Source organism: Lutjanus erythropterus, chromosome 1, assembly GCF_056507025.1.
Source record: "Lutjanus erythropterus isolate fLutEry1 chromosome 1, fLutEry1.hap2, whole genome shotgun sequence".
NCBI classification, from domain to species: domain Eukaryota; kingdom Metazoa; phylum Chordata; class Actinopteri; order Lutjaniformes; family Lutjanidae; genus Lutjanus; species Lutjanus erythropterus.
Genome location: NC_139317.1, coordinates 5782284 through 5808858, shown reverse-complemented (window position 1 = coordinate 5808858; position 26575 = coordinate 5782284). Strand labels below are relative to the sequence as shown.

Genomic DNA, 26575 nt, shown 5'->3' with positions numbered 1-26575 from the left:
ATACATTTTGATTGTAAATCAGCCAGCTGGCTAACTCTGGCACAGAGATGCTGATTAATGTGTGTTGTCCTTATAAATAATATAAATTAAATTCAGTCACTTAATCTACAGAAACTTTGCAGCCAGGGAGTTTTTTTTTTTTTTAAAGGTTATTTTTTGGGCATTTTTGCCTTTATTGACAGTGACAGCTGAAGGTATGACAGGAAAGGGGGGTGAAGAGACAGGGGATGACACGCGGCAAATGAGCCACAGGCGGGATTTGAGCCGGCAGCCGCTGCAGAGGACTAACAGCCTCAATACATGGTGCGCACGCCCTACCAACTGAGCTATAGGGGCGCCCCTGCAGTCAGGGAGTTTTTGATAAAGTGTTCCCCCTAATTTTTGCCGTTTATGTACATATTTTGTTCACTCAGTTGAGCAATTTGTACACTTGATATGACCATGAATTAATAATGTTTATTTACCACCTTTATTTCAAGTTCTTGACTTCGCACTTATTATATTTTATATGTAAATAAAATTTGAGATTTGGTTGTTAAACACAATGATCATCTTTGACATCCCTCAAACAGAGAGAGATTGTCTCGATGTGGTGACTTTAATTAGCATCAGGTCATAAAGATTCTGAAACCAAAGATAATTACACAATCAGTCTATTAATGTTAAGCAACTAGTAATTTGAATGTAGGGCTGCAGCGGCTGTCATGGTATGAAAACCGACTGTTATCACACCGTGTACATTTGCTCATCAATAGTATTAAATTCTTCTGTATTAGTGTTATTAAAATATATAATATAGGACATAATATTTGTGAAATTGCAATAGTGTTTATGCAACCAGGGCAGTGTGACTGATAATACTTATGACTGTATAATCTGTGTAATGTGATACTGTGTGTGTCTCATACTGTTGCAGCCCCATTTGAATGTATTAGAATTACTATTATCATTGCCATACTAAAGGAAAAAATATGTTTATTGGGTGCATTAATTAGTCACTTGATATAAGGACTGACAAGTTCAGGTTTGACTTTTTTCTTTTAAAGAATTTCTTTGAAGGAGCAACTTAACAAAACTTTTCTCCCTGGACAAAACTAACACTTCAAACATCCAGCAGACTGTATGATCCTTTTTCTACATTTGAGGAGCTCATTTGCAAAAACAGATAAACACCAAATGAATGAACTAACACCAGTTTGATGCTTTTACCCCCTGAGCACAAAATAATTGATTTCCTATGAACTGACCAGAATAAAGGGCCGTCCACAGCAAGTATGATAACAAGAAGTTAAAGTCAGCAGAGGTCTGCAGTGATTCCTCTGTATGTCAGCGTGAGGCTCGGACCCTCCTGACCCCTGACCCTGGTTTTTGCTCCCCGTACCTTCGTGAATGCCTCCGAAGGCATGAAGTTTGGGTCGCACCCTCTTCTGGACCGTGTTGAGCAGCTCCACACAGCCGACTCGCTGAAGCTCCTTAGGAACCCAGTCTCGGAAACCTACAAACACACAGATGTACAAAATCTCAGTTCCCAAGACAGTCCTGTGACAAACATTCAGAGGTAGCTTGTGATTCTTCTTCTTAAAAATGTACAATTAAGAAACATATTCTATCATATTTTGCCATCATGCACAAGTTGAAAGTGTGCAGTTTTCACTTGAGTTGGTTGCAGCATTAACTGATTCAGGGGTGCTGTGACTACAACTGGTAATTAAAAAACATTAAAATTAAGTATTTTTTTTATAGTTGCTGCAGGAAATGCACCGTCATATTGGACTTCCTCTCCTGCATGAAACTACTTTTGTGAAATGATATTTTGCTGCATCTTATATGAAGCTGCCCTAAAGTCTTGAGTTCTTAATGTGGTCTGTTATATCATAAGCAAAAGCACAGTTTTGGTGCACCGAATGACATTTTGTTTTTAGAATGTTGTGTACATGATTTAACATTAATATTAAAACACTGAGGCTAAAGCTACCTACACCTCAGCAAACATTGGTCAGATGGTGAAATACGACACATATATATATATATATATATATATATGATAGAGGACAGAAATACACTCATTAGCGTGGGAGAATGAAGCGCAGGGAGTAGGTGAGCATAGCGGACTTGAAGACGGTCACCCAGCCAGACCAGCTGGACCGCGACCGCCTCCGGAACAGAGCCGGGATAAGAGCTAAGCTAACCCAGAGAGATGCACTGTCGCCAGCCCACTTTGATTCTGCAGCAGCCCACATCCTCCTCCTCAAACTCACCACATAACAAATGCAAGTTTGGCTGGAGGTAAAGTTACTGCAGGTAGTAAGCTAACGTTAGTTAGCCGCATACGCTAATGTATGAGCAGTAGAGCAGATAAAGACAAAGTTTAATCCATTCCTAACACGTATGCTCTTGTGTTTAATTTTTTTGAAAAACTACAAAAAAGACATAACTTCCAAACACACGAAGCTTCAGCATGTAGATGAATGAAAAGCTTGACAGGCTTTGGGCAGCCTAGTTACTATTGCTACTCTATGATTGGGCAGTTTCTGTTTGGAGGCGGGGCTAAGCAAAGCGTCAGTTATCTCCAACTACATATTGCACAGTTTGCTGCAAGTTTGAGAGCAAGGCGTTCAAAACAGGGTCACATATTAAAGGCATGTGAAGTTTCTGGAAAATGTCGCTGGAGTGCCGAAACAAGAGCCGACAGCAGCTTTCTTGCAACCAGTGAAGTGAAACAAAACCTTCAGAACGATGGACACCAATTGTTATGCATTTCCAGCCGTTTCTACTTCAGAACCAGCTCTTGTCACTGCACTGTGTAAGTAAGTAAAAAACTCACAACTGTTCATTTACTGCCTTTTCATCTCATCTCAACATTAAACGCATTCTGGCAGATGAAACCTGTTCTTGATATTTATTCCACAGTTATGCAAACCCTGTTAGGAGAGTCACCCTCCATCTTCAACTGCATCACCCCCACCCTCCTCCCCCCTCGCTCTCCTCCTCTCCCATGGTCTCTCTCCAATCGTTTGCAGCGTCTGTCACACTGGTGCAAAATCGAGTTTCCATGCAATCAAACGGCCACAGCGGCTGCCACAGCAACGGCTGCTCCGTAGGCGAGAGGGAAGGAAATCACTCAATAAAGCCAGATGGAGAGCGCGAAAGAAGAAAAAAAAACAAGCTGGGGAAAAACAACTGGGAACCAAACAACTAGAAGGAAAACTGAATCAGTAGTGTAGTGAAAAAAAAGAAAAGAAAAACAAACCGTACATATTTTCTTTTTCATAAAGTCAAACACAAATATTGAATCATTGAGCATGTTCAGAGTGTTCGCGCCAGATACTGTTGGATTTAGATGAAAACAATGTACACAGACACACACACACACACACGCACCTACACACACGGCCTGCTGCGACGCCTCCAGTGGCTTCATACTGATTTTGAATAATGAGGCCCAACCTCATTAGATATGGTGATGAGGGGGCTCTGATTGGTTAATTGGACTCACCGAGCGGAGGTCCGTGGGTCATCAGGATGTCGATGCCTTCAGGGACGAGGTTCCATTTATCCAGCAGAGACTGACCTCGAGGCAGGTTGAACCCCCAGCCGTTAAACCACGGAGTCCTGCAGGGACGGAGGGAGAGAGATCACATTAACACTGCTCCGGAGACGAGCTCTAACATGGTTATGGCACGAGGGGAAAAAATGATATCAGGAAGCAAAATATAAGACCGAATTCATGCACCTCGTCTTCAGCGGGCCATTTCTTAACAGCTGCAGCAGCAACAAAATCTTGTTTTACTGCTTATTATCCTGCTGCTGTGTCCTTATTTAATAAATTCTCTTATAAACAGGTTTTATAGCTTCGTCCAATATCCGGTGTTTAACTAAAACACACTGCAAACACAACCAAAGTGTTTCCACATGACAGATGCTGCTGCATGTTTAGGAACTAACAGGGTCATCTGAGTGTTTGTGTGTCTGACATGAGCAGAGTTAAGATAAATTCATTAAAACAGCTTCAGCATCACAAAGACGAAGGGCTGCAAGTTGTCGAAAAGCACGTTCATATAATGTTAATGCAAATTTAACACTTGCTGCTGTTTGTCTGTAAAAAGCTTTGAGGAAATTGAACTGGTTATGGCTTTTATTTTGAGGTTGCAGGATGTTTTAAGTGAACCTAATTTTATTTTTGTCATGCACTGAACAAGGACCCACTCGTGAAGGTGATTCAACACACTTTGCAGGAAATGGCATCGCACTGTTCAACAAATCTACAGGTGGCGGTAACACACCAAGAAATGCAGCAAAATGCCACTAAAGATGGTGAAGAACGAGAATGCAAGCTGGATAGAGAATACAAAAGAACTTAGCTTTGCAAATGTTTTATGAGAAAGACAGGAGGAAGAAAATGCATTCAACACATTTGTTAGAGCTCAATGATACACACGAGTTCTAGTGACAGAGCACCTTAAAGTGATTATTTTGGCCAGTTGGGGGCAGTGCAACCAGCTGTAAACACGAGTTTCATATACTGTCACCTTTTAAGGTTGCTGTGGAAAAACCTGTTAGCAAAGGGGAGGGGGGGGCTGACGTGCTGCAAAAGGCCACAGGCAGGGGCAAACTAACCAGGGGCCGCTGCAGAAAACTGATATCTCATCATCTGTTTTGATAATATATTAATCATTTTGAGTCATTTTTTAAGACAAAAAGTGTCCAAATTCTCTGACTTCAGTGTCTAAAATCTAAACATTTTCATATTTCTTTACTCCTTTAAGACAGTAAACTGGATAACTTTGGTTTGTGGACAAAAGAAGACATTTGATGACGTCAGCTTGGGATTTTTTGGGAAATACTGATAAACATTTGTCACCCTTTCATGGACTGAAAAACTAATGATTAATCAAAGAAATAATCAACAGATTAATCTTGAATAATCGTTAGTTGCAGCCCTCGAAAACAAAAACTGTCACATAGTAATAAAAACAACAAGAAAAAGAAGAAGTCAAGAATGCTAAAAAAAAGCTACACAAACCTGAGAGGATTTGCAGACCTTGTGTTACTATGACTGACCCCTTTTATAAAATATTGTTACTTCATATACTGCCAACATAAAAATAATGAGTATAGCAGCTTTAAGGCTGAGAATGGCTGATGAATTAATTGTGCAGCAAACATGCCAATAAAATGATAAATATTTTGTTCCATTGCAGAGGAAACATTTTAAATTGAGCGAAACTACATTTGAATACACAAATCTTGAAAGCAAAATAAGTTTTTTTTCCTCTTTGTTTGAGCTTGATATGCAAGATCTTAAATTATGGCAATGGCACAACAGGATGAATTAAAAAAAAGGGAATCTGTACACGAAAAGGACATGGAACTGAAATATAGGACTGCACACTTTCAGGGTAACCACACACTACTGTATGTAGATGATACATGAAATGGTTAACCACCACATACTTGAAACAAACATTGGTCAGACTGTTTATCCGTGAATTGGGAGCGCTTGGTTTGATGCACCAGAGCAGGCGCTTTAAACTCAGAGTCACAATCAACTTTAATTAATTTTAGAAGCCAAAACTATACGGCTGAGTGCGCAGGCCTACTAAAACAGAAAAAAAAAAGTGAATTTCTAAACAGTAGGGAACCACATCATGTGTCAACCCCCAGTCCCTCTGCTGCACAGGCTGCAGATTGATTGACAGCAGCCGGGCCACCTCCGGCAGCCTGGATGGGAGTCTGCAGCTCCGGGGTGACAGGCAGCATCTCAGCCTTCCCCAGCAGACACAAAGAAAGCCTCGATCTGGTTGAGTGGGAATGAGGGGTGGATGGATGGATGGATGGATGGATAGATGGATAGATGGATAGATGGATGGATGCAAGGGGGGTGAAAACAGATGAAGAAATAAAGCGAACCATGCAGAGGTTAGATGTAGGAGCGGGGGCGGGGAAACCGAGGGGAGAAAAAGAAATCGAGTCGAGGCTGGTTGATAAATTGAGCCTTCATTTATCACAATAGTGGTAATGGCAGAAGAAGGCTGACAACAGAGGAAAGGAAGATAGATTATCACCACATAATACCTCAGTATATAAGCTGACCTGCTGCAGCGAGGCCAGAAGAAATTCTTTTAATTTTAATTTGAGGTTTGCTGCACAGAGCGGCAGAGAGTCGCTCACGAAAACATGATTTTGCCTCCATTATTCGCAGGTTACTTTGGGACAGACCGCTGCGTTCGGGGCAGCTTCCAGTCACTTAGCGATGGCGCTGCGGATGGTATTTGACCGAGGGGAAATCAGGGCTCCACAAACATCAATAGGCTTTGTTACAGTGAGGGATGGACGCTCCAGCGCTAATCAATACTTACTGTTCGACAGGAGGGCCGAGAGCCCGAGCAGCCTAAAGATGTGTAAAACATGAGGTCTCAATCCCTCCTGGTTCTTTTTAGAACAGAACCAGGGTCTGAAAACAGAGGAGAGTTGTCCTAAATGTAACGCTTTACAGTTGTAACACGTGTGTTTTCTCCTGCTATGTAAATGTCAACATGACATCTTCATATCAGCATGTGGCCACCATAGTTCCCAACTCAACTTTTTATTGAATAATACACATCATTCTTGTTTTCTCTATTCAAAAATTTAAGGGGTTTATGACAGGAGACACATGTTGGTTGTTTGCCTGAAGATGATCAATTAAAAAAACAGAAAATATTACAATTGTGGTGACTCCTCTATCTCTGCTGAAAAGTAAGACACCACAAAAGAAATCCTGTTAATTAAGAATGGTGAGAGAAAAGAGCATTATAATGTAGTCTAAGCATCGGCTCAGCCCGTTTTGGTCTGGTGCTTGAACAGTATCGAGTGTTTGTGGCGGCGGCGGCAGACCTGAAGCTGGCTCTTTGATTTGCTCGCTGAGTCGTCGCCTCGTTCTCTCGCTCGGTGGAGAGCTGAGAAATGAGGTTAAAAATGAAATGTGAGGAGCGCACAGGGGAGTGAAGGCCACAGACTGAACTGATTAATTAGAACTAATCACACAAATCGGAGCTAATGGAAGTCTAATGGATTACTGGGAAGACTCGCCACTTCTCGGATGGAAAGAGTGCTGCTGCTGCTGCTGCTGCTGCGACAGCGGCTGTGGCGAGGAGAAAACTTCGAAAGCAGTGAATCAGAGAGGAGCTGGCCTGGTGCACACAGAAAGCACTGGCAGGGTATTTGTCTGGCTCTAGTTTTGACTAATAGCGACAAGCAGGCCAAACTTTGAAAAATGGCCGAACGCATTCATTTTCTCCCCATTCGGAAAAATAAATCGCGGTTTCTTGCGGCAGAAATAAATAAACAGCTGGAACGTTGATTTTGCTCCGTGTTTCACATGTTTTCTCCCGCATAAACACATTCATCTGGGGGATGAAACATAACCCCTGACATGAGCCGAGGATCCGGAGCCAACCAAAAGGTCCTGACTGAATGCAGAGCGGGACGCTGCAGCTCGACGCCACAATGGCCCCATTGTCGGCTGTCTGCCTATGAAATATACCTTCCATGCAAGTGCATTTGTTAACCTCCGCCAAGATTAATGACATCCCGGTCACATAAAGGAGAGATTGTTTCCTGTGTGGCTGTGACACAGGTTTTATTATACTGTACCACTGCGTGTGTGTGTGTGTGTGTGTGTGTATGTGTGTGTGTGTGTGTGTGTGTGTGTGTGTGTGTATGTGTGTGTAGTGGGCAGAGTGCACGTCCACCAGCATCTGAGTAGGATGTGAGTGTTGAACAGAATGTACGCTGCCAGTGTCTCAGTCTGTTCTCAGTGTGTGTACATGCAAGACCAACGTGTGTGTGTGTGTGTGTGTGTGTGCGTTGTGATAAGACTACATTCGGAGCCCAGTCTTGCCTTGACACTCGCCATCTGGAACGCGTCGCCGTGGCAACAAAGGAGAAGCGTCTGGAGGCAGGCACAGTGGGAAGTAGAACAGCATCACAGAAATAGAAGCAGAAGTAAGAAGAGGAAAAAAAAAAGGAGGAAGGAGGTGACGATCGGAGAAAGGAAAGAAAGATAAAAAAAAAAAAAAAGAAGGGAAAGGGGGAGGAGGAGCTTGGCGGTAAACACAGATGAGACAGAAACTTCACTTGCCAGACGTCACGTGTCCGTGGCGCCCGACTCCAGACGATGAGGCGTTTAAGTTCAGGAAGAAAATAATCAAACCTCAACAAGAAAACTTGTAAGAAAGTGGGGGGAAAAAAAGGAACGTCTTTAAGGACACACAAAACAAAACACCGCATCAAAAAGCCGGTAACCATGGTAACAGGGACATTTAACGATTCTGCCCCCCCCAGGGGAATCAAACTGTGGAAACCTGAGTTAAAAATCTGCAGCCTGGGCCGGCAGCTGAGGTGAAGCAGACAGAAGCCATTTAGCCCTCGTGTGCAGAACGTCAATATTCAATTAGACCGGTGGACATCATTAGGACGGCGGCGCAGCGTCTCTCCGGGCGTGACACCGCTCTTAACCCCTCTGCTCCCCCGAACTGCTCTCTCTGGGTCCCTCGAGGCCATGATACCCCACTAATACCACACACACACACACATATACACACACACACACAAACTGAACGCTTCACCCAGCTCATTACACCTTTTAATCAGACTCCTCCCTCAGTTAATGGGTCATTTTAAACATTTTTTACACCTCAGTGAAACAGCTGCTGAAGATTTGAAGGTTATCTGACGTCTCTGTGTCATTATTTTGGAGCCTCATAGTGCTGTGCGATAATTCAACATTATTCATTGACTTGTAGTGTAATTGTATTACTGTCCTGTTGTTTAAATGAATGGTTCCACATAAATGCAGTAACAAGAATTCAGCTGAAAAAAAAAGTAACTGATCATTCAAAGTAAATTTTAAAGAAAGATTTTAAAGTTTCCAGCTTTTTCAGTGCAAGGACTTCTACTTTTATCCGTTTTAAATCATTTTAAATATCTTTGGATTTATTTCTTTTAAGGTTGTCAAAAGTATTTAAAGTATTTTTTCAATTGCTTTTTCAAGACCTGAGGTCAAATCAGTCTTTACTGTCCTCGCTGAAATTTGGTTTGCAGCAAAAGCAGACAGTGTTCAGAGACTTCTTCTGTGCACGTTGTTAATGAAACAAAAGACAAAATATTGTATTTTGCAAACCTAGGGTTTATTTTCTTTTTGCCATGGTATCAAAAGTGGCATTGAGTATCGTTTTTTTGTACTAGTATTGTACTGAAGTTTTTATTCTGGTATTGTGACAACTCTAATTTCACGTTTTTCAGGTTTACAACAAGTATTTAGCATAAACCAATGCCAAACACCACAGCAATTATAGCCTAAATTAATTTGCAATGCCCGTCCCTAGATGGGCCTTTAAAATACAGAAAACACAACAGCTTATATGCAACAGACAAACTCAACATATATGTACATCAAAGACACAAAACTAAGATCTACGGACAAAGATATTTGAGATTTTGTCAAAGTATGTTATACATCTATAAACTGAGGCAAATATATTCTATGTGAAAATCTACTTGGCAATAAAGCAGATTCAGATTCCAGTATTGACATCAGAACCATATAATAATTGTTCGTCAAGACATCAAGACTTTGTTTCATATTTAGGATGCACACTGGCAGATATTTTTCCACCACACACCAAAGATCCATACTGCATTTTGTTTAACACGGTCTCGTCTTACACCAGTTACATAACCTCCCTTTGCTAAATCAGTATGTATGTGTTGCTTCTTCGGCATTCCTGAACCGTTTGGCTCAGTTTCCTCAGCTCTCGTTTTCGAGTCCACGTATATCCTGATAAATTAAATAATGCAGCAATCATCCTAAACTACTGATTGGTTTTGCTGGGAGGCTCTGGGGTTAACAAACTCAGGTCAGCCTCTCGTTTATCCTGCTTCTGAACCACCCACACACACTCAGAGGTACCTTCATTTACCCTGTGCGGACAACACTGTTTACTAAACACAGTGCAGACTCTGAGCCACCTCTGGTCGAGTCCCATTCAACAGACAACTGGGACACAGCAGCAGATGCTTCACAACAAATACTGGAAAGATGAGGAAAATACAATATTCATGTGTTTCTATTAACACACATCAAGATAATATGGAATGGAAGACGGTAAAAATGGTAAGAAACTTTAATTTGTGCACAAAATACTCTTCCGAAGATTTAAAGATTTATAAATAATTATGAATTGGGTTGCAATGTTTTGTCATTTTTAAAATGTGGGTCCCCAGAAAATAAAAAAGTTGCAACATCAACAACAACTATTAATTTCATTATCGATTAATCTGCCAGTTATCTTCTAGATTAATCGTTTAATTGTTTGGTCGATGCAATGCCAGAAAAAGTGAAAAATGTTCAACCCAGTTTCTTCCTTTAAATGTCTTGGTTTGTCAGTCCAAAACCCAAACATATTGCCTGATATTAAAGGTCTGGACCCAAGAAACTAAAGATCTTCTTTAAATATGACATAAAACAGAGAAAAGAAGGAAATCTCAGTAATCGAGAGGCTGCATGCAGCATTTTCTGCCATTTTTTGGAAGCTTCTTCTGGAATTAGCAGGCACATAATGTCACACAATTGCTTCGATATCAACAAATCTGATTGGCTTCAAATAACAAATGTCGTTTATCTAAAGAGCAGCTTCATTGGAAAAAACACAGTAATTAAACGGTACATGGGCTTAATTAGGACGATTATCAAAATAGTTGGTGATAATTTTTCTGTCGATCAACTAATTGATTTGCTGACTAACTGTTGCAGGTCTAGATTAAAGTTCAGACTCTGAGGTGCATAAATGTGGTCAGTAAACTTTGTAATAACATGTACATCAGATTTTAATATTCTGATGTACAAGTTAAAACAAACAAAAAAAATTATCCTGTATTTAGTGTTGACATCACCAGCAAATCTCACAGAAATCAGGCTCTTAGTTTTCTTTAGCAGACAGCTTGATTAAAGTGTCGGTTGAGTGGAAATTTGACCTGATGGTGGCACCACAACAAAGGTTAACAGGTCACTGAACGCGTCAGGAAATATCCCCCAGATACCATGAGTGTTTTTACAGAAATTCATGAAAATCTGGTCAGTTGTTGTGAAGATAACCTGGACTGAAGTGTTGAACAGATGCATCAGTGACCGCCAGCTCAAATAAATATGCAACCTTAACCTAACCCATAACCCTAACCAGCTCCGGATACTTCAAAGTTTCAGTGTCAGTCTCTCAGAAGCAAAGGACAAGCTTCTTTATGAGTCGACATTTATATGTTTAACAATAAAGGGAGAAACCTATTTATTTCTTTGATGTGATTTGTAAGTGAACATGTACAATTTAAAACATAAATGTTACTGTTTGATGCACCTAAGCCTAAAGCTAATTTTCATTTGCAGTCCCCCGGCAGGTCCAGATTAAAGCATCCACACAGATGAGACAAAACAGACAGAACAAATTACACACAGCGCGCACATTTTAGATGACAGTTTCTAGAATGCAATGCAACTACAAGCAGAGCTGCAACTTATTAAATCAATCGCCAACTAAAAAAAAATTCTGATTTCAGCTTCTTAAATGTGAATATTTTCTGGTTTCTTTAGTTGTCTGTGACAGTAAACTGAATATTTTTGGATTGTGAGTAGAACAAGACATTAAAGGACGTTAACCGGGGCTTTGGGAGACACTGATTGACATTTTCTCTATTTTCTGTCATTTTAAAACAACCATACTGGGTTTAGATTAAAGGGTTACGTCTTGATCATCTCTTTCTGAGTTAATACCTACGTCAAACTAAGACTGTCAAAAGTATCGATACATCAGTACTTTTTCAATGACATGTTAAAAACAATACAATTCTAACATTCAATACAGTTGAAAGTACAGAAGCTATAAAAAAGAAAAGAAAGAAGAAAGTGCTCATTGAAGACGTCACTTCAGGCTTGTAATAAAACCAGTGTCCAGTGATTTTTTCAAAACAAGAAAAAAATAACCTTATTTTGTGTGCCTGGGACTTTTTTGCTCTTTATGCTCTGGTATTGCGTATCATCTTTATACAAGTTGTTTAAAATTCTGGTATTAGAACAACCCTACTTTAAACTCTCCAGTGGAAATGTTTATTATAATCCCTTAATGCATTTTCTGAGTAAAATTATATTATTATTGTCGGGAATTCTGTACAAATGAAAGTAATACCCAAAGCGTTACATAAAAAAAACACTTAAGTGGGACTAAACCTCAACTAGACCCTAAGAAAAGTGAGTATTAGCAATAATCTTCACATTAGAGGAATTCCCTCGTCTCTGTGAACATATCTGGTCTGCAGAAGAGTAGTACACACAGATACACACAGAGACATGTCCCTGCAGGGCGAGACAGAGCCCTGTGCGTGTGTGTGTGTGTGTTTTTTGGTCGTGTCGAGAGCGGAGATAAGATCGAAACATGTCTCAGGTAAAGTATGATCCTGCACCTAAAAGCTGGAGAACAACTGCACCCTGGGATATCTGCCACATGGCAGGATGAACAAGCTGCACCGTGACCGGCCCAGAGATAACGCGAGAGGGGAGGGAGGGAGGGGGGGAGGGAGGCGAGAGAGCGTGTGTGCAGGTCCAGCGATCCATCGTGTCTGACCTCTGAGTCAGAGCGGCCCCGGGGTCAGCGGTCTAATTGATCAACCTGTCAGAACCAATGAGGAGGGCCATGTTAATGGGACTTTTATAAGCCCCGCGGGACGTACCACCTGACACCCTGAGCTGTATGAGTATGTGCAAAGCAGAGTGCATGCCCTGTGTACGTGTGTGTGTGTGTGTGTGTGTGTGTGTGTGTGTGTGTGTGTGTAATCCCAGAGCCCAGGTAGCCTTATTAAAAGGAGCCAAGTGGAGACTCTGGCTGGGTTTTGACAAATGGCCTCTCAACACCAAGGCCACCTTTGCAAACTTTGGGGACGAGGTAGAAGGCGAAGTCACAAGGGTGAAGGGGCCGCATGTGTGTTTGTGTGTATTTGTGTGTGTGTGTGTGTGCTCTGCTCTGCCCCAGCACTAATAACCTGTGCCTAGTGACTGATGGAGTGTGGAATGGATTAATCTCGCTGCAGTCATGCTGCCAAACGCAGAGGCGCTAAGGGTTAGCCACCAGACTTAGCCCGCTTAGGAAAGGCTACAACCATGGGGACGGGTTGGTTAACACACACACATACACAAACACACATATACACACACACACTCTCTCCCCAGGGTTTGTCTCCACGCTGAGATGCAGCCAGCTGCAGTTTGACCCGAAGGCCGCTAATGTAAAACAACCGCTGCATCAGCCAGCAGACACTTCGCAGCAAACACAGCTGCTCTCGACGACCTGGCAGCTTCCAGCAATTTACTACATACATACAGGTCTGACTCTGAGTGCATGTGAAGACACGGAGAGAGACGGTGAGTGGAGTGGGAGGAAAAAAAAAAGAAGAGGGGAAAAAAGAGGAGAAAAGGGCAAGTGTCCAACATTGCAGCAGGAAATCAAATAAGAGCAGAGATGTTCAGAGTGTATCCTCTGCCATCATTACATCTGAGAGACTTCCTCCTTTACCATCCCCCTTCAAACACACACACACATGCACACACTCTGCAGTGGGAGATACACTGGATTAGCACGGACATCAAAGCCATCAAAGACTAAAGTAACTGAAACTGCCTGTCTGGATGAGCATGAGTCTGTGCAGGCATTATAGCTCTAGTTTAATAAAACTAGAAGTTGTAACCCAAATGCAAAGCTGAGTGAATTACGTCTGGATTAGGAATGTTACAAGACTTGATACTTTGATAATTCAGCAGTACTTGTTTTGTTTTGTTTTTTACAGTACCAGAGATGCAATTCCTCTGGATATGACAGGGACGGCATAAACGCTTTCATGTGCTGTAGTCATCTGATGAATGCCAAAAGAAGAAGAAAAACACTCAGCAGTACGGAACAACTACTACTTTTGTAAGATGGTGATAAGCGGAGCCTGTGGTCGCGGGTTGTGAGGCGCCGGGCGGCTGAGTTTGGGTCGACTTTCTAGAAAACACCATGGATTTGGATGGGCAGGTCAAGTGACAAAGCAGTAGTGGCTGGAGAAAACAGCTGATTCTCTAAGGTATTGAGCTTCTTTTTTTTCACAATTACTGAATCGATTATTTACTTGTATAAATAACTGATTATATTAAGTTAATCTGACCAGTTGACTTTGTTTTGTAGGGCTCCAGTCTGCCACCATTTAGTCACATTTTGTGCCCATTTTTTTTTTTTAGATGCTGTAACCAAAATTTACCACAGAAAACAACCAAACTATGTAAAAATCTTGGAGCACTTTTACTTTTGTGTTGTGCTCGATACAGCTTGATACATTGAGCTTAAGACCCTGAAAGCATCACATAAACTGCACAAAGTTTGTTCCATCTTTCTACCAAAAAAAAAAAAGTATGCCATCATTAAAATACATTTTAACTTGCCAAGAATTCATAAAAATCCTTTGCACAGAATCTTCAAGGATACCAGGATGCTACCTGTTTATAGTGTCATGCGAGTCATTTAAACTAAAACTGGTGCCACGGGAGGAATGAAGGACAAAATCCACTTCAGAACAAATTAACCCCGCCACCAAATTATAAAAACCACGGGTGATGAAGAAGAGCTCACAAATACCCGAGGCTGTGGCAGTTTTATTTGCTTCTGTTGTGTTTTTTTCCCCTGGCTTTGTCAGAAACTGCTTTGAAATAAACACACGAGTAACATTTGATCTCGCTCTTGGCATTTCTTTCAAAGAACTGACAGATATTTAACTCAGACCTTGACCAACACGTTCATTGATAATTTGCTTGTCACAGATACACCTGTATCAGTATCTGCATGTCAAAGTTTGTAGGTATACAAAAAGAAATGACATCACATTGATGTTTAAAATGATGCTTTTGAGTGTTTTTGCTCAAATAAAAAATAGAACTGCAACCACGGATTCCCTTCAATAATAATTTACTTGCCATTTATTTTCTTAACTGTGAGGTCAATAAAATGTCAATAACGACAAATGTGGAGCAGTTTTCCAGAGCCACACACTTTTTGTCCTTTTTGTCTATAAAATTTAAAAACTTGCTGCTCTTGCCTAACCAACAGTCAAAAACCCAAAGACTCTTCATTTACTGTCATAATGATGAAGAGAAGCTGCAAATCCTCACATTTAACAAACTGGAGAATTATGAAAATAGGTGACAAATAATACCGTTTCGATCGACTAATCAATTAATAGCTGCAACTGAAGCATACAGTATCTTTGTCACAGCTCTTTATTAAATAATTTTGATGCATCTGTACAAAAAATGTTTGTATTTGGGTTGAAAATATCTGGATGTCTGTGAACTGTGTGTTTGATTTAATGAATGCAGGGCTGCAACTAGGGTTGTAAATCTTGATCTTAATTTAATAGCCGATCGATCAGCTAATTGGTGCAGTTTATGTTGCGTTCAGTGTGAGGAGGTAGTTATAGTACTTGTTGTTGTAACACTAGAACACGCTACCTGTAGATGTGGCAGGTGGGGTTTGGGAGGAGCAGTGAGGTGTTGTGGGAACATGGATGTGAACATGGAATCTGACCACTTTGAAATATGGATATGCAGCATCAGGAAGCCGGCAGGTCTGAAGAAACCGGAGACCAGACTAATAAAAAAAGAGGGGGAATCAGGGTCCCATTCAGAGAGCCGGTATGGGGGCTGGGGGCAGGGGCCGAGACCCATTCAACCTGCCCTGAGACACAGGGACAAGGGTCCCATTACCCTCTTGCAGCCCCGACCTCCGTGAACTTGATCCTGGAGAACAATGTGCGAGGGGGGAGGGTGGCGGAGGAGAAAGGAGTGAAGGGAGGCGGAGGGGGGAGGATAATATCTCTGGGAAATGAGTGAGCTTTCCTCCATGACAATAACTGACAGGCAAGGTTTCATTTCCCAGCTCCGCTCCAAGGACCGGGACTGCAGCCTTTTTTCAAACAGGACAAGGCGATCTGAAAATCGAATGAACACACTTTGTTACACAGGTGTGTCTTTCAGGTGGTTCACCCTCTTACTGCTTTTCTTCCCCCGCACAAAGACTACAGCTCCAGGTCTGCAAGTTAATTGAAAAAAAGAAATTTGAAAAAGCTGTTTGAACATCTCAAACTTTCATTTATGACATACAATACTGAGAGCAGAAAGAGGATGAAAGAAAATTATTAAAAGAGGAAACCTCGTGTGTTTTGGCCTCTGCTAGTAATTGTGCCAATTCAGGCCCAACACTGAAGGTCTGCTGCTCTTCAGACACAAACAGAGTTTCAACAGAAAGAGAAAGTAAAAAAAAAAAAAAAAAAAAAAAAAAAAAATCGAGACATAAATTAGCTTGAAGCGGTGATATTAGAATTTAGGGCATTCAAATTTCAAATCTGTGTTGCTTTAATAAAAAAAAAGCCAGATTGTGTCCAGAATCATTCACTAGTCAGTACAAAGTCTATTATATCTCTCGTCTACTCCGGGAAAATAAAAGATTCACCCACTTTACATTGCACAACACTGTCGGACTCTGTGATGGATGGTTTCAAAATGAATGAAATCAATGCAGTACAAACAGAGACATTGTCTTCTTTATTTCACACATTTTTTTTTAAACTTGTCATTTTTTTTTATGCACAAAGTTAGCCGCCAACAGTTCAGTTGGAGCGTTGGGTGTTTTATGCTAGCGTCTCATGTAGCCTCAAGTGGCTACATGGAGCAGAGATGAGGAGCTGCTGCAGATATCTAATAAGTGTGTTTTAAATCGTGTGTTATTTTATGGTTTATTTCATAGGTTAGCCTACTGAACCCAGTGTTAGCATGCTGCACAGCTAATGTGCCTTTTCTCACAGGCTGGGACAACGCTGGTTTAATGTTGTAATACTGAGGGACAGTCAAGAGAAAACATGTGAATGTTCAGTCTCATTTGGAGCTGATGAAATAACAAGCGTAGCAGTAGCTGTTTTTTGTGAAAGTTTAGCCTGCTAAGTTAGTTTTCTGAGTGAGAAAGCCAGTTGTTTGCAAACATAAACAGAAGAATGGCAGTAATACTGTACGCCACGCTACTGAACCAGACTGCTATCCGGAGAGGAAATTCTGTCTCTAGTTGATATCCCAGTCTATAATTCTTCTTCCATGTAAAAAGAACAGAAAAGAAGGGCATGATGAACCAGCTGTTTTTCTTGAGCTTTTAAAAGAGCAGATTACATCCAACATTACCTTGCCTTCCTCTACTGTCCATTTCTTTTTTGAGATGGAGCTCTCCATGCCCAGCGCACAACGAGACCGGCTTCACTGTTTCACTCTTCCGTGATTGGCTGTTATAGCCTGTGGCTCTGGTATAAAGATTTTTTTGTTTGCTATTGAGAGTTTATTTTTTGTTTGCATTTTCAATAAATTTTGTGCAGACAGTGTGAATGGATTCAATGGAAACATTAAAAGTAGTAAACAAATACTGGTCACAAATGAAGCCATTGCTACCATCATGCTTTGAGAGTTTACGGGAAAAAAGAAATGGCACAAGACCTAAAATACTGACAAATGGTGTGTTCCAAACAAGAGAGAACAGTGTGAGTTTATAATAGTATTTTTATGCAAATAAAAAATACCATTTTACAGACATTTTATACCCCGACAATGGCCAGTATGCAACTCAGTGCAGCTTGTGTTCAATAAATTGTTTTTTTTTTCATTTCAGGATGCCTGGGCTTTGCTTTTTTCTTTCCTCTTCATAGCTTTCACACTAGTTGCCTTTGGATGTCACAGTCAGATGAAGCGGAAACTACCATCACTAATAAAACACATTGCAAGCTGTTAAATGGCATTAGTGCTTTGATTATACTGGTGTTTGTCTGCTCCGCAGTGTGGAATTAACCTCCTCCCGAGGATTCTGAGAAAAGAAAGCAGCAGGTTCTCTTAGACTCCTGTCAAAAGGCCGGGAGCACACCCTGCCTTGTCCTGACATGACAGGCCAACCAGTCTTTGCTGCAGAGGTCAGAGGTCGAGGGGGGAGGACGAGGAGCGGGTGTTAAAGGCAACAGGAAGGGCCGCAGGGTCAAGCCAGTGCAGAAACATGGCACTCTGCTCGTGGTCATTGTCTCGACCTTACAACGAGTGGATGCTAGCGGGGGCACAGAGACGCGGTGGCGACAATAGGCACAGGAAAGCACACAAACTGGCATTGTTAGTTTCATGGGTTTGTGTACAAAGAGCCGGAACACAGACAAAAACAAAACACACACAAGGCTGAACGGGGCAGCCTGCACAAAGGAGCTCAGGAGTCGTACAGACACACCCATAAAATATAAACCAAAAAACACAAAGTTAATTTGAACTGCCATTCTTTCAGGGGACAAAAGATGTTGATGAAATTTCCGGCAGCTAGATAGTGCTATTGATAAACCAGTCAATCAAGAAAAATATTACCAATTTTGATATTTGGTTCATTTTTCATTCATTTATCAAGCAGAAATAATTGACACTGGTTGGTTTAAGCTTCATAAAAAGTGAGGATTTGCTGCTTTTCTCTGCCTCATCGAAAGTAAAACATGCTGGGATTTTATTTGTCAGGGGGCTAAGATTAAGATTTGTTAGTTGCAGCCCTGCAGCTTTCAAATGAGTCAATAAGCAATTCCACTTTGCCATAAATTTAAATTCCTTGAACTGCATTTCCTAAATATAACTCTGGTTTATTTCTATTGTTGGTTGTTTTCCTGACACCGATCACAGAATGGAGGTCACAGTTTGCCCACCTTTTTATTTACGACACTTCATCCCTGCTGACACCTGGGTGTTCCTACCACCCACACTGTGTGTCTAAATCCAGCGAGTGGAGATAAGCAGAGTCCCGTCCTTGCCATCGAAGCTGTGCAGAGGTCAGCAGGAAGGAAAGGAAAGGAAGTGCCGCGGGACGATGTGAATGCTATCGCCGCCGAGCAGAAACAAGTAGGTAGGCTGCCCTTCTGTTTATGGTGCTGTCGTTACCGCCGTGATTGATGGCTCACTACAGACAATCCACATCTCCCTCACGGGCCACATGGTGGAGTGGGAGACGGAGCAGGAGAAGCAAAAGTGTGTGAGAGTTTGATTGGAAAATACAAGTTGGGGAACAAGTTTTAGCCACGGTGAAAATAAAGTCAATTTTCCAGAGAGCTCTGCTATTTTGAGATTTTCACTGACTGCAGTTACATGTGCACAAATATCCTTATTTTGAATCTTATCCTGGTTTTGATCTCATTCAGGAGAAGATGTTTACATGAGACAAAGAAAAACCTGGTTATTCCTACCTCTGTTCACATGATTTAATAGCATGCAGGTTTCTGATCACCTGTGAGCAGCTGTATCTAAAGAAAAACCACGCTCTACATTACACCATATTTTTATTTGTTTAAGTTGTATTTTGTTGCTTGTCCAACCCTGTTTGTGTTATGTTTCTTTTAGTATTCTCTTACTTATGTCTGCATTTTTACTTAATCTTTCCTGTTTTATAATTTATAATTCTCTTTATACAGAACTTCATTGTTTTTAAACTTGCTCTATAAATAAACTTGACTTAATCTGTTACTGTAAAAGTGGGCACTCTTCTGGGAAGCCTCTCCACAAGGTTCTGGAGCCGGCCTGCAGGAATTTGCTCACATTAGGTGGCATTAGTGCGGTCTAACACTGATGTTGGGCGTGAAGGTTTGGCTCCTTCCAGTTCATCCCAGAGGGTTGAAGTCAGGGCTCTGGGCAGGCCAGTCGATGCCAAACCACTTCTTTACGGCGCTGGCTTTGTGTACGGACACATTGTCATGTTGGAAACAGGAAAGGACCTTCCCCAAACTGTTGCCACAAAGTTCTAAGTACACTATTGTCTAAAATGTTATTGTATGCTGTAGCTCCCTTAAGTGGAAGCATGAAAAACAGTCCCAGAGTGCACAACTGTACTATATGTGCACAGGACAGCAGCGTCCACACACTCAGAGGTTTAATTATGAATTCATTGAGTGTACAGTAGAGTAATCCTCTCCTGCTGTGATATACTGTATACAGGAGGTCCTTTTAGAGGCTACCAGCTGCAAAAAATAACACCTTGAACAGCCTGATTGAGCCTTTGCCTCATCTGTTCCCATTTCAGTTCTCCATCTTAAATCATTCATGTTTTCTTCCTTCTAAAACTGGCAGGAAAACTCAGTGGAGCTTGCACCTCTTTTCTCTCTATCAAAAACCTTCCAGCACTTAGCATCTCTACTGTCGTATGCAGACTTGTTGTCATTGGTGGTATTACTTATTCATCAGGGCTTCAGCTGTGCCAGCACTTAGGTTTGTGACCTTTCACACCAAACACTGCGGAGAATAATGGCCAGGAGAGTAAGGTACACTTTGAGCTGAAATCTATGTTTAGGGCAGGGAAGAAAAATAAGTCACAATGGTAAAAGGTACAGCTAATGCAGGGCCGCCACACCTCAGGCCACAGCAGCCAGGGATACAGCGCTACCTCTGCTTTTCAAATATTTATCCCCTCGTAGCGTGAGACACAGCATGGGACAGAAAACAAGATGGAGTCCTGCTGGGCTCAGGATCTGCCAGTTTACACACATACACACCAGGACAAACAGAGCAAAGAAAAAACAAACAGATGGGCAGATTCAGGAGTCAGAGACATACATGCTCCCCTTTTGTAAGCACGACCAGCGTGGATAATGATGGAAACCTACTGCTGCCTGCCTGCTGAAAGAGCAGCCTGGAGATTTCAGCATCTCCTCTGTTGAATGAGCAGGTAGCCTGAGGTCGGGTTCAGGGGGAGAGCAGGGGGAGAGTCTGCTGACAGATCGCCTTTACTCCCCGGCTGGTTGCTGAGCCATCTTGGGCTCCCTTCCAGGGGATTGTGATTGCATTTTATAGCCTCGAGCAGCCTCCTCATGTCATGTATCCCTCCTCATGTCGCAGACATCTGGTTAGCTCTGGGCTCTTCTGCTCTCCTCTGTGCTCCCCGCTGTGCTGGATCGTTTGATTAAGCCTGCATTGCTCGTAATCAGGCTCAGAGCTCCTTCCATCCCCCATACCTGCAGACCGGCTTCCTAACTGCCTCAAAGTCACATGATTACTGCAATTTGCTTTTCAAATTTGACAGATTTTCAGTTAATAAAGTTTGGGCAGGATGTCAGCCACAAGGAAGGGAGAAGTAAACAAGGTTCTCAACGATTAATCAATTATTATTGGATTATTAAAACAGTTGACGATTTATTTAATAGTCGGTTGATTAATCTTTGCAGCTCCAGCAATTGCCAGTTAAAATATATTATAAATATACTACACTACATATAATGAATCTTCCCTTCTTGCGCTATTTTCCCTCTCCCTGCACCTTACTGTTTATTTTTTTTAGGTCCCTTGTTTGATTTTAACTTGTGCAAATACATTTTCAGTGTAAAACAAACTTGAATCACTATTCTTTCAACACATCATTGCACAAATTGATGACATGTCACCAAACAGCGTAGGATGAACTCTGCTTTTCATTCGCACATGCTTGCCCGTTAAATCCTGAGCAGCATGGAACCTATTTATTACCGCTTGCTCACCTGCCCCATCACTAAGCTATTCATTATCAAGGTGACTAACCTGCACAGCCATTAGCTGCAATGCTATTCATATCCTGTTAGTTAGCGCAGGTATGCTGTTAACGGGCGACGTGCCATTAATTCTGCAGGTACAAAGGAAGACGTGACCCCGTTTTCAGAGAGCCGCGGTGAGCCTTTGCACCGCCAACACACAGCCACCGTGTGTTTAACGGGCCTCATAGGGGAAAGAGACTTACAGTGTGTTTACACAGTGGCATCTCTGAGCTGGTATTAATAATAGAGCCACTTAGCATTCAGAGGCACTGGTCTCAGCCACGCTGTTTGTTTCACAGGTCATTAAATTTATGCCGCAGCCCTAATGTTCATTACAGCAGCAAACTGGCCAGGGGTCTGTAACACTCGCTCACTGTCTTTAATCCCCCGCTGTATTCCTAACACTGGCTTTCTTTTCATCCCTTGCTCATTCTGCCTCGCTCACATCTCACTCTATTTTCTTGACAACAATCTGTTCCTGGTTTAATTATAAGGATTGCACCAGTGCTCCCAGGTTTCTTGTCTCCTTTTCCCTCCACACACAGCCAAAAAGCATTTTAAACAAATGCCTGGACAAATATTTTAATGTGGAAGAAATGTTTGTGTTTTTAAAGGTGTAGCTCTTCCACCTGTAAAAGCTGTGGCCGCTGCACAAAGCCGCTGCTGTGAGGCCAGTTTTGCCAGTTTCACCTTCGTAGGCGATGCTGGCAAAGAGGAAGCTGATCCCTGCTCGGGCTTAAAGGCTGTTAATTCTACTTCCACTGTGAACACACCAAAGTCACCGTGCTGCAAGCTAACAGAGGCTGGAGGTCAAAATGATAGACAAAAGGCACACACAATGTGAAAACTAATTAAGGGCTTTTACAAGGATATTATAGAAATGACAAGAATAAAAAAGAGCAGGGATTTATAAAAGCTAATAGGGTAACATGAAGAAATGAGTTTATGATACATTGCTCTCTTTTTTCCTTTTTGGTCACTATTTTCTTAAGGAGAAGAATAAATTTAGTGTAATAAATCATAAAATGACCATATGTCTTCAGAAATGAAGGAAACATGCATGTGTCCTCCTTTGAAATTTCTATTCTGATCCGTAACTTGTATTATTGTTTTCATGTTTCACGTTAAAGGAGCAATATGTATCCATTGCACAAGCCAAAAATAAGTCCAGCAGTCCGAATACCTATTTGAAACCATAGATGCATCCTATATAATATATGATCAATGGTTGAAGAGAGTAGTTTCCCCACGTCCCCTCCTCGTCAAACACAGCAGAGACAGGCAGGCTGCAGGACCTCTGCAGGAGCGCAGGATACACACAAACATATCAAATGGTTGAATGGTTGTTTTGGCAATTCATTAATAATCTTTTAGCAGGAGTAGATGTTAATAACTGTTAAATTGAACAATATGTTAATGGAGCCTGGCAGGCAGAAGGCAGGCAGTGATTGAACTCAAGTGTGTATTTTTGGAGCAGTGGGCTTTTGTTTACAGGATAACAGGCTTAGCTTTCCATCGACAGATAATTAACAGTTATAACAGCTGATCAGCTTACAATGTAGGACTCGTCCTCACTTGTTATTGTCAAATTATAATTTTGTGTTCATTTTGCTCTCCTGCAGCGTTCTTGCAGCCTCCCTGAGCTTCCCTGAGCCTGGAGAGGAGCAGGCGAAGGGGAACAAAATGCTTCAACCATAGATTGTATATTAAAATGGGATTTCAAGCTATTTAATATACAGTTTATGGCTCCAACTAGCTATTTTGACTGCAGTACTCATTTTTGGGCGTGTAATTGTTGCTCCTTTAAAAATCATTAACCTTCTCTGTCTTACACCTTTATACTCCACTTCTCCATTTGAGCCTCTTTTCTTCGCCTCTCATCAGGTGTTTCAGCAGAAAAAAACATCAATCTCAACCATCGCACACATCAAAAACATGAACACGCTGCCATGGGGCAAAAGAAGCCAAACACAGCAGCCCTGACGGGGGGCAGATTTAATGTGCAGTCCAGGCGGGGGGCACGTTTAACATGCACACACACTGTAAATCAACACTGCATGGATTCACGTTGCAGTCACAAACAGCAGCTCGGTCCCACAGGCTCCAACCGCCCACCAATCCCTTCATTATTCCTTAATGCGACTGATTATTCTCTTTAGAAAAAAAAAAAAAGGGAAAACACTGCCACACAGTCCTGCAGGAGAAAACACAAACACTTTAAGGAGCAAGCAAACACTCTGTTTAATCTAATTAATCCTCTCGGAAATGTAGCGCACTTTGAAGGCCGACTGTACAGCTGCTGGAGGAAACCAACGGCAGTTGGACCGCAGAGGAAAACAAAAATTATTCTTTATAGAAAGAAGTTTTGAGTTTCACACGCTGACTGCTGACGCCAACAGTCCTCTTGACCAAAAGAAAATATGAATGCAATGGGCTACCTAATAATACAAAGCTACTTTCTGTCGTCCGCAGCTAACAAAAAACTGGTGAGAACCAAAACCAAGCAGACTTCTTCTGAGGTCTGAGGAAGAATCCGGTGCTTGAAATGTCACTGGTAATCAGGGTCCAAAATGAACTTTTTAGGCCACCAGTCAAATGTCGGGTAGATGACAATGTGGTTTCCATCTTTTATGTGCACATTTTGGTATTTTACTCTCTCTGTAATAACAAAAAAAATATTTCTTTTATGAAAAATAAGTTTAAACTTTCTGAAATTTACATGCAAAATTAAAAATTCAGCTGCATTTGGCACTTGGCAGGTGTTAATGCTGGACCCTGCTAGTAATTAAAATCCTTTTAAAGACAGCTACTTGGTGAGCAGATTTATGGATTTTTCTGATTCAGCACCTATCCAATTAGGCAGTAGGACCAAAGTTTCTTTTTTGCTCTCTTAAAAAGAACCAAAACCAAACCTGAACCGAAACCTGAAGGTAAAGTCTTAAATCTAGAGAATGGACTCACTGACATACTGTGCCTTTCAGCTGGTTAGCAAGTCATGTCCTACTGGACGGCATTCGGGCTGCAGTCAGCCAACCAACTCTTCAACTAATTGATTGGTCGACGGGAAAAACCCAAAAACAAGAACTGCATGTTATCAATTACATTGGCCACAGTGTACTGAGAGCAATGGGCTGTCAAGCACATGAATCCCTGCAGTTTGACAATTTCTTTAGCTTTTTTGTTACCTTCAGGGTACCAAGTGAACTTATAAGCAACAACACACACACTCATTACACACACAACAATGACAAGGATCACACCAGCTCCAGTACATTAGTCTGACTCACCAGATGCACACTGCTGGGATAAAGCTGCCATTGGTTGCTTGTTTCGCGCTATCTGGATTTTCAAAGTCCCAAGGAAACAAGAACAACCTCTGCAATCTATGTGCTGAAAATGGTGAATTAATGCCTGGGACGCTGATGATACAAAGGTAAACAAGCCAACAGCTGTTTCCTTTTCTTTTGCAGCAGTTTATTCATTCTAATGCCGGAGCTCACCTCCTGACGTACAAATATTCCACCAGATCAAGTTCCCCCTAAACACTAATTTGCAGCAGCGCCGTTGCTGCATCCTGGGCGTGGTTCCACCCAAGACGCTCGTGATTGGTTTAAAGAAATGCAAACAATGCAGGGCATAAACAAAGCTAACACAACTTGCACTGCAGTATAAACTTCCACAAAAAGCAACATGAAAAAACAGTTACCTGCATCCAACCGACTACCGTCATTATTTACAGTTTCAAGTCGGGTCACACACAGCTGGTATTTATACTTGAAACGATACCGGCGGGCCCTTGTTAAGAAAGCAGTCAGGCAAAATAAAATACACATATGAGTTGCAATCAAAAATAAAGTTTTTATCCACTCGGCTGTTCTGTCCTCTGAGGCTGGGGGCCAATGAACTTTCATAATTTGTGCAGGTACTTTTTACATGGTGTCAATTAGTTAGAAGAACTTCTCTCCTTCTTAATGTAAAACAAATGACTGTCGGTCTGTTTGGTTGGATAAGAGCATAATGACCAACAAATCGACCAACCAACCACAAGGTGTCCGCCCTAGATGGCACTGATGGCTTGATGCATTCCCTTTTCTCCAAAATGTTTTCTGTCTCTGCAATTTACTGTCGATGAAAAAATGGCATAAAGACATTTTTTTTGCCATTTTATCACACATACCTTATAGATTATGAAAAATAATAATTCTTGTTTAACATATTTTTGTCTCTTTGAAAAGATACAGACTTCAAACCAGATTTTAAGTAGAATTAGAACCATTATTGATAAAACTGAAATCATACCCGACCCTTCTCTTTGGGTCGTCTCTTTGGGAAATAGCTGATCTCCCCTCTGAGTGTGTGTGTGTGTGTGTGTGTTTGTCTGTCATTACATGCATCTGTCGTCCCTTCTGCCTGCTCTGGCCTGAGTGTTTGCGGTGGAGGATCAGAGGCTCTGCAGAGCATCCAGTCGTGTGGCTCTCTAATTAAAGCTGACGCTGCCACTGAAGCCCGCCAGCCCCTGGGTCAAAGGTCGCCAAGCAACCACTGACACAAGCAGGTAACCAAGCACTGTGAAACGGGCTGAAAGGAAAGTCACCACCACCAGCCTTCCCATCCCCTCCCTCAACCTGTCCTCCTACCCCACTACTCCCTGCTTCTCCTCTCCTTCTCTCTTCCTCCAGTTCCCTCCACCTCTCCCCCCAAGTTTTGTCTTCAGAAGAAAAAAAAAACAAAACAAAAACACCCGCCTCCACACATTTATCCACTCAATGACACGGGAGAGAAAGAATAGAGACAGAAAAGAAACGGAGGAAAGAGGGAGGGAAGGAAGAGAAAAGGCTTTCAAACAGCGGCAGCAGAACATCTATAGGAAATTTGCGCTTCCTTCAGCGGGTCCTTTCAGCGCGATGAAAGAGCGGGG

The 26575-nt window shown here is 41.8% G+C and overlaps 1 protein-coding gene across 2 annotated transcripts in view; it reads right to left on the bottom strand.

The window, feature by feature from the left end:
* mpped2a (metallophosphoesterase domain containing 2a) overlaps positions 1-26575 on the bottom strand; it is a 91397-nt gene that overhangs the window by 1068 nt on the left and 63754 nt on the right. For both annotated transcript variants that reach the window (XM_084730835.1, XM_084730921.1), the window contains exons 5-6: positions 3497-3612; positions 1382-1495 (exon numbers count right to left, since the gene is read on the bottom strand). In XM_084730835.1, coding sequence (XP_084586961.1) covers positions 1382-1495; positions 3497-3612 — 230 coding nt within the window. The remainder of the gene's footprint in view (positions 1-1381; positions 1496-3496; positions 3613-26575) is intronic.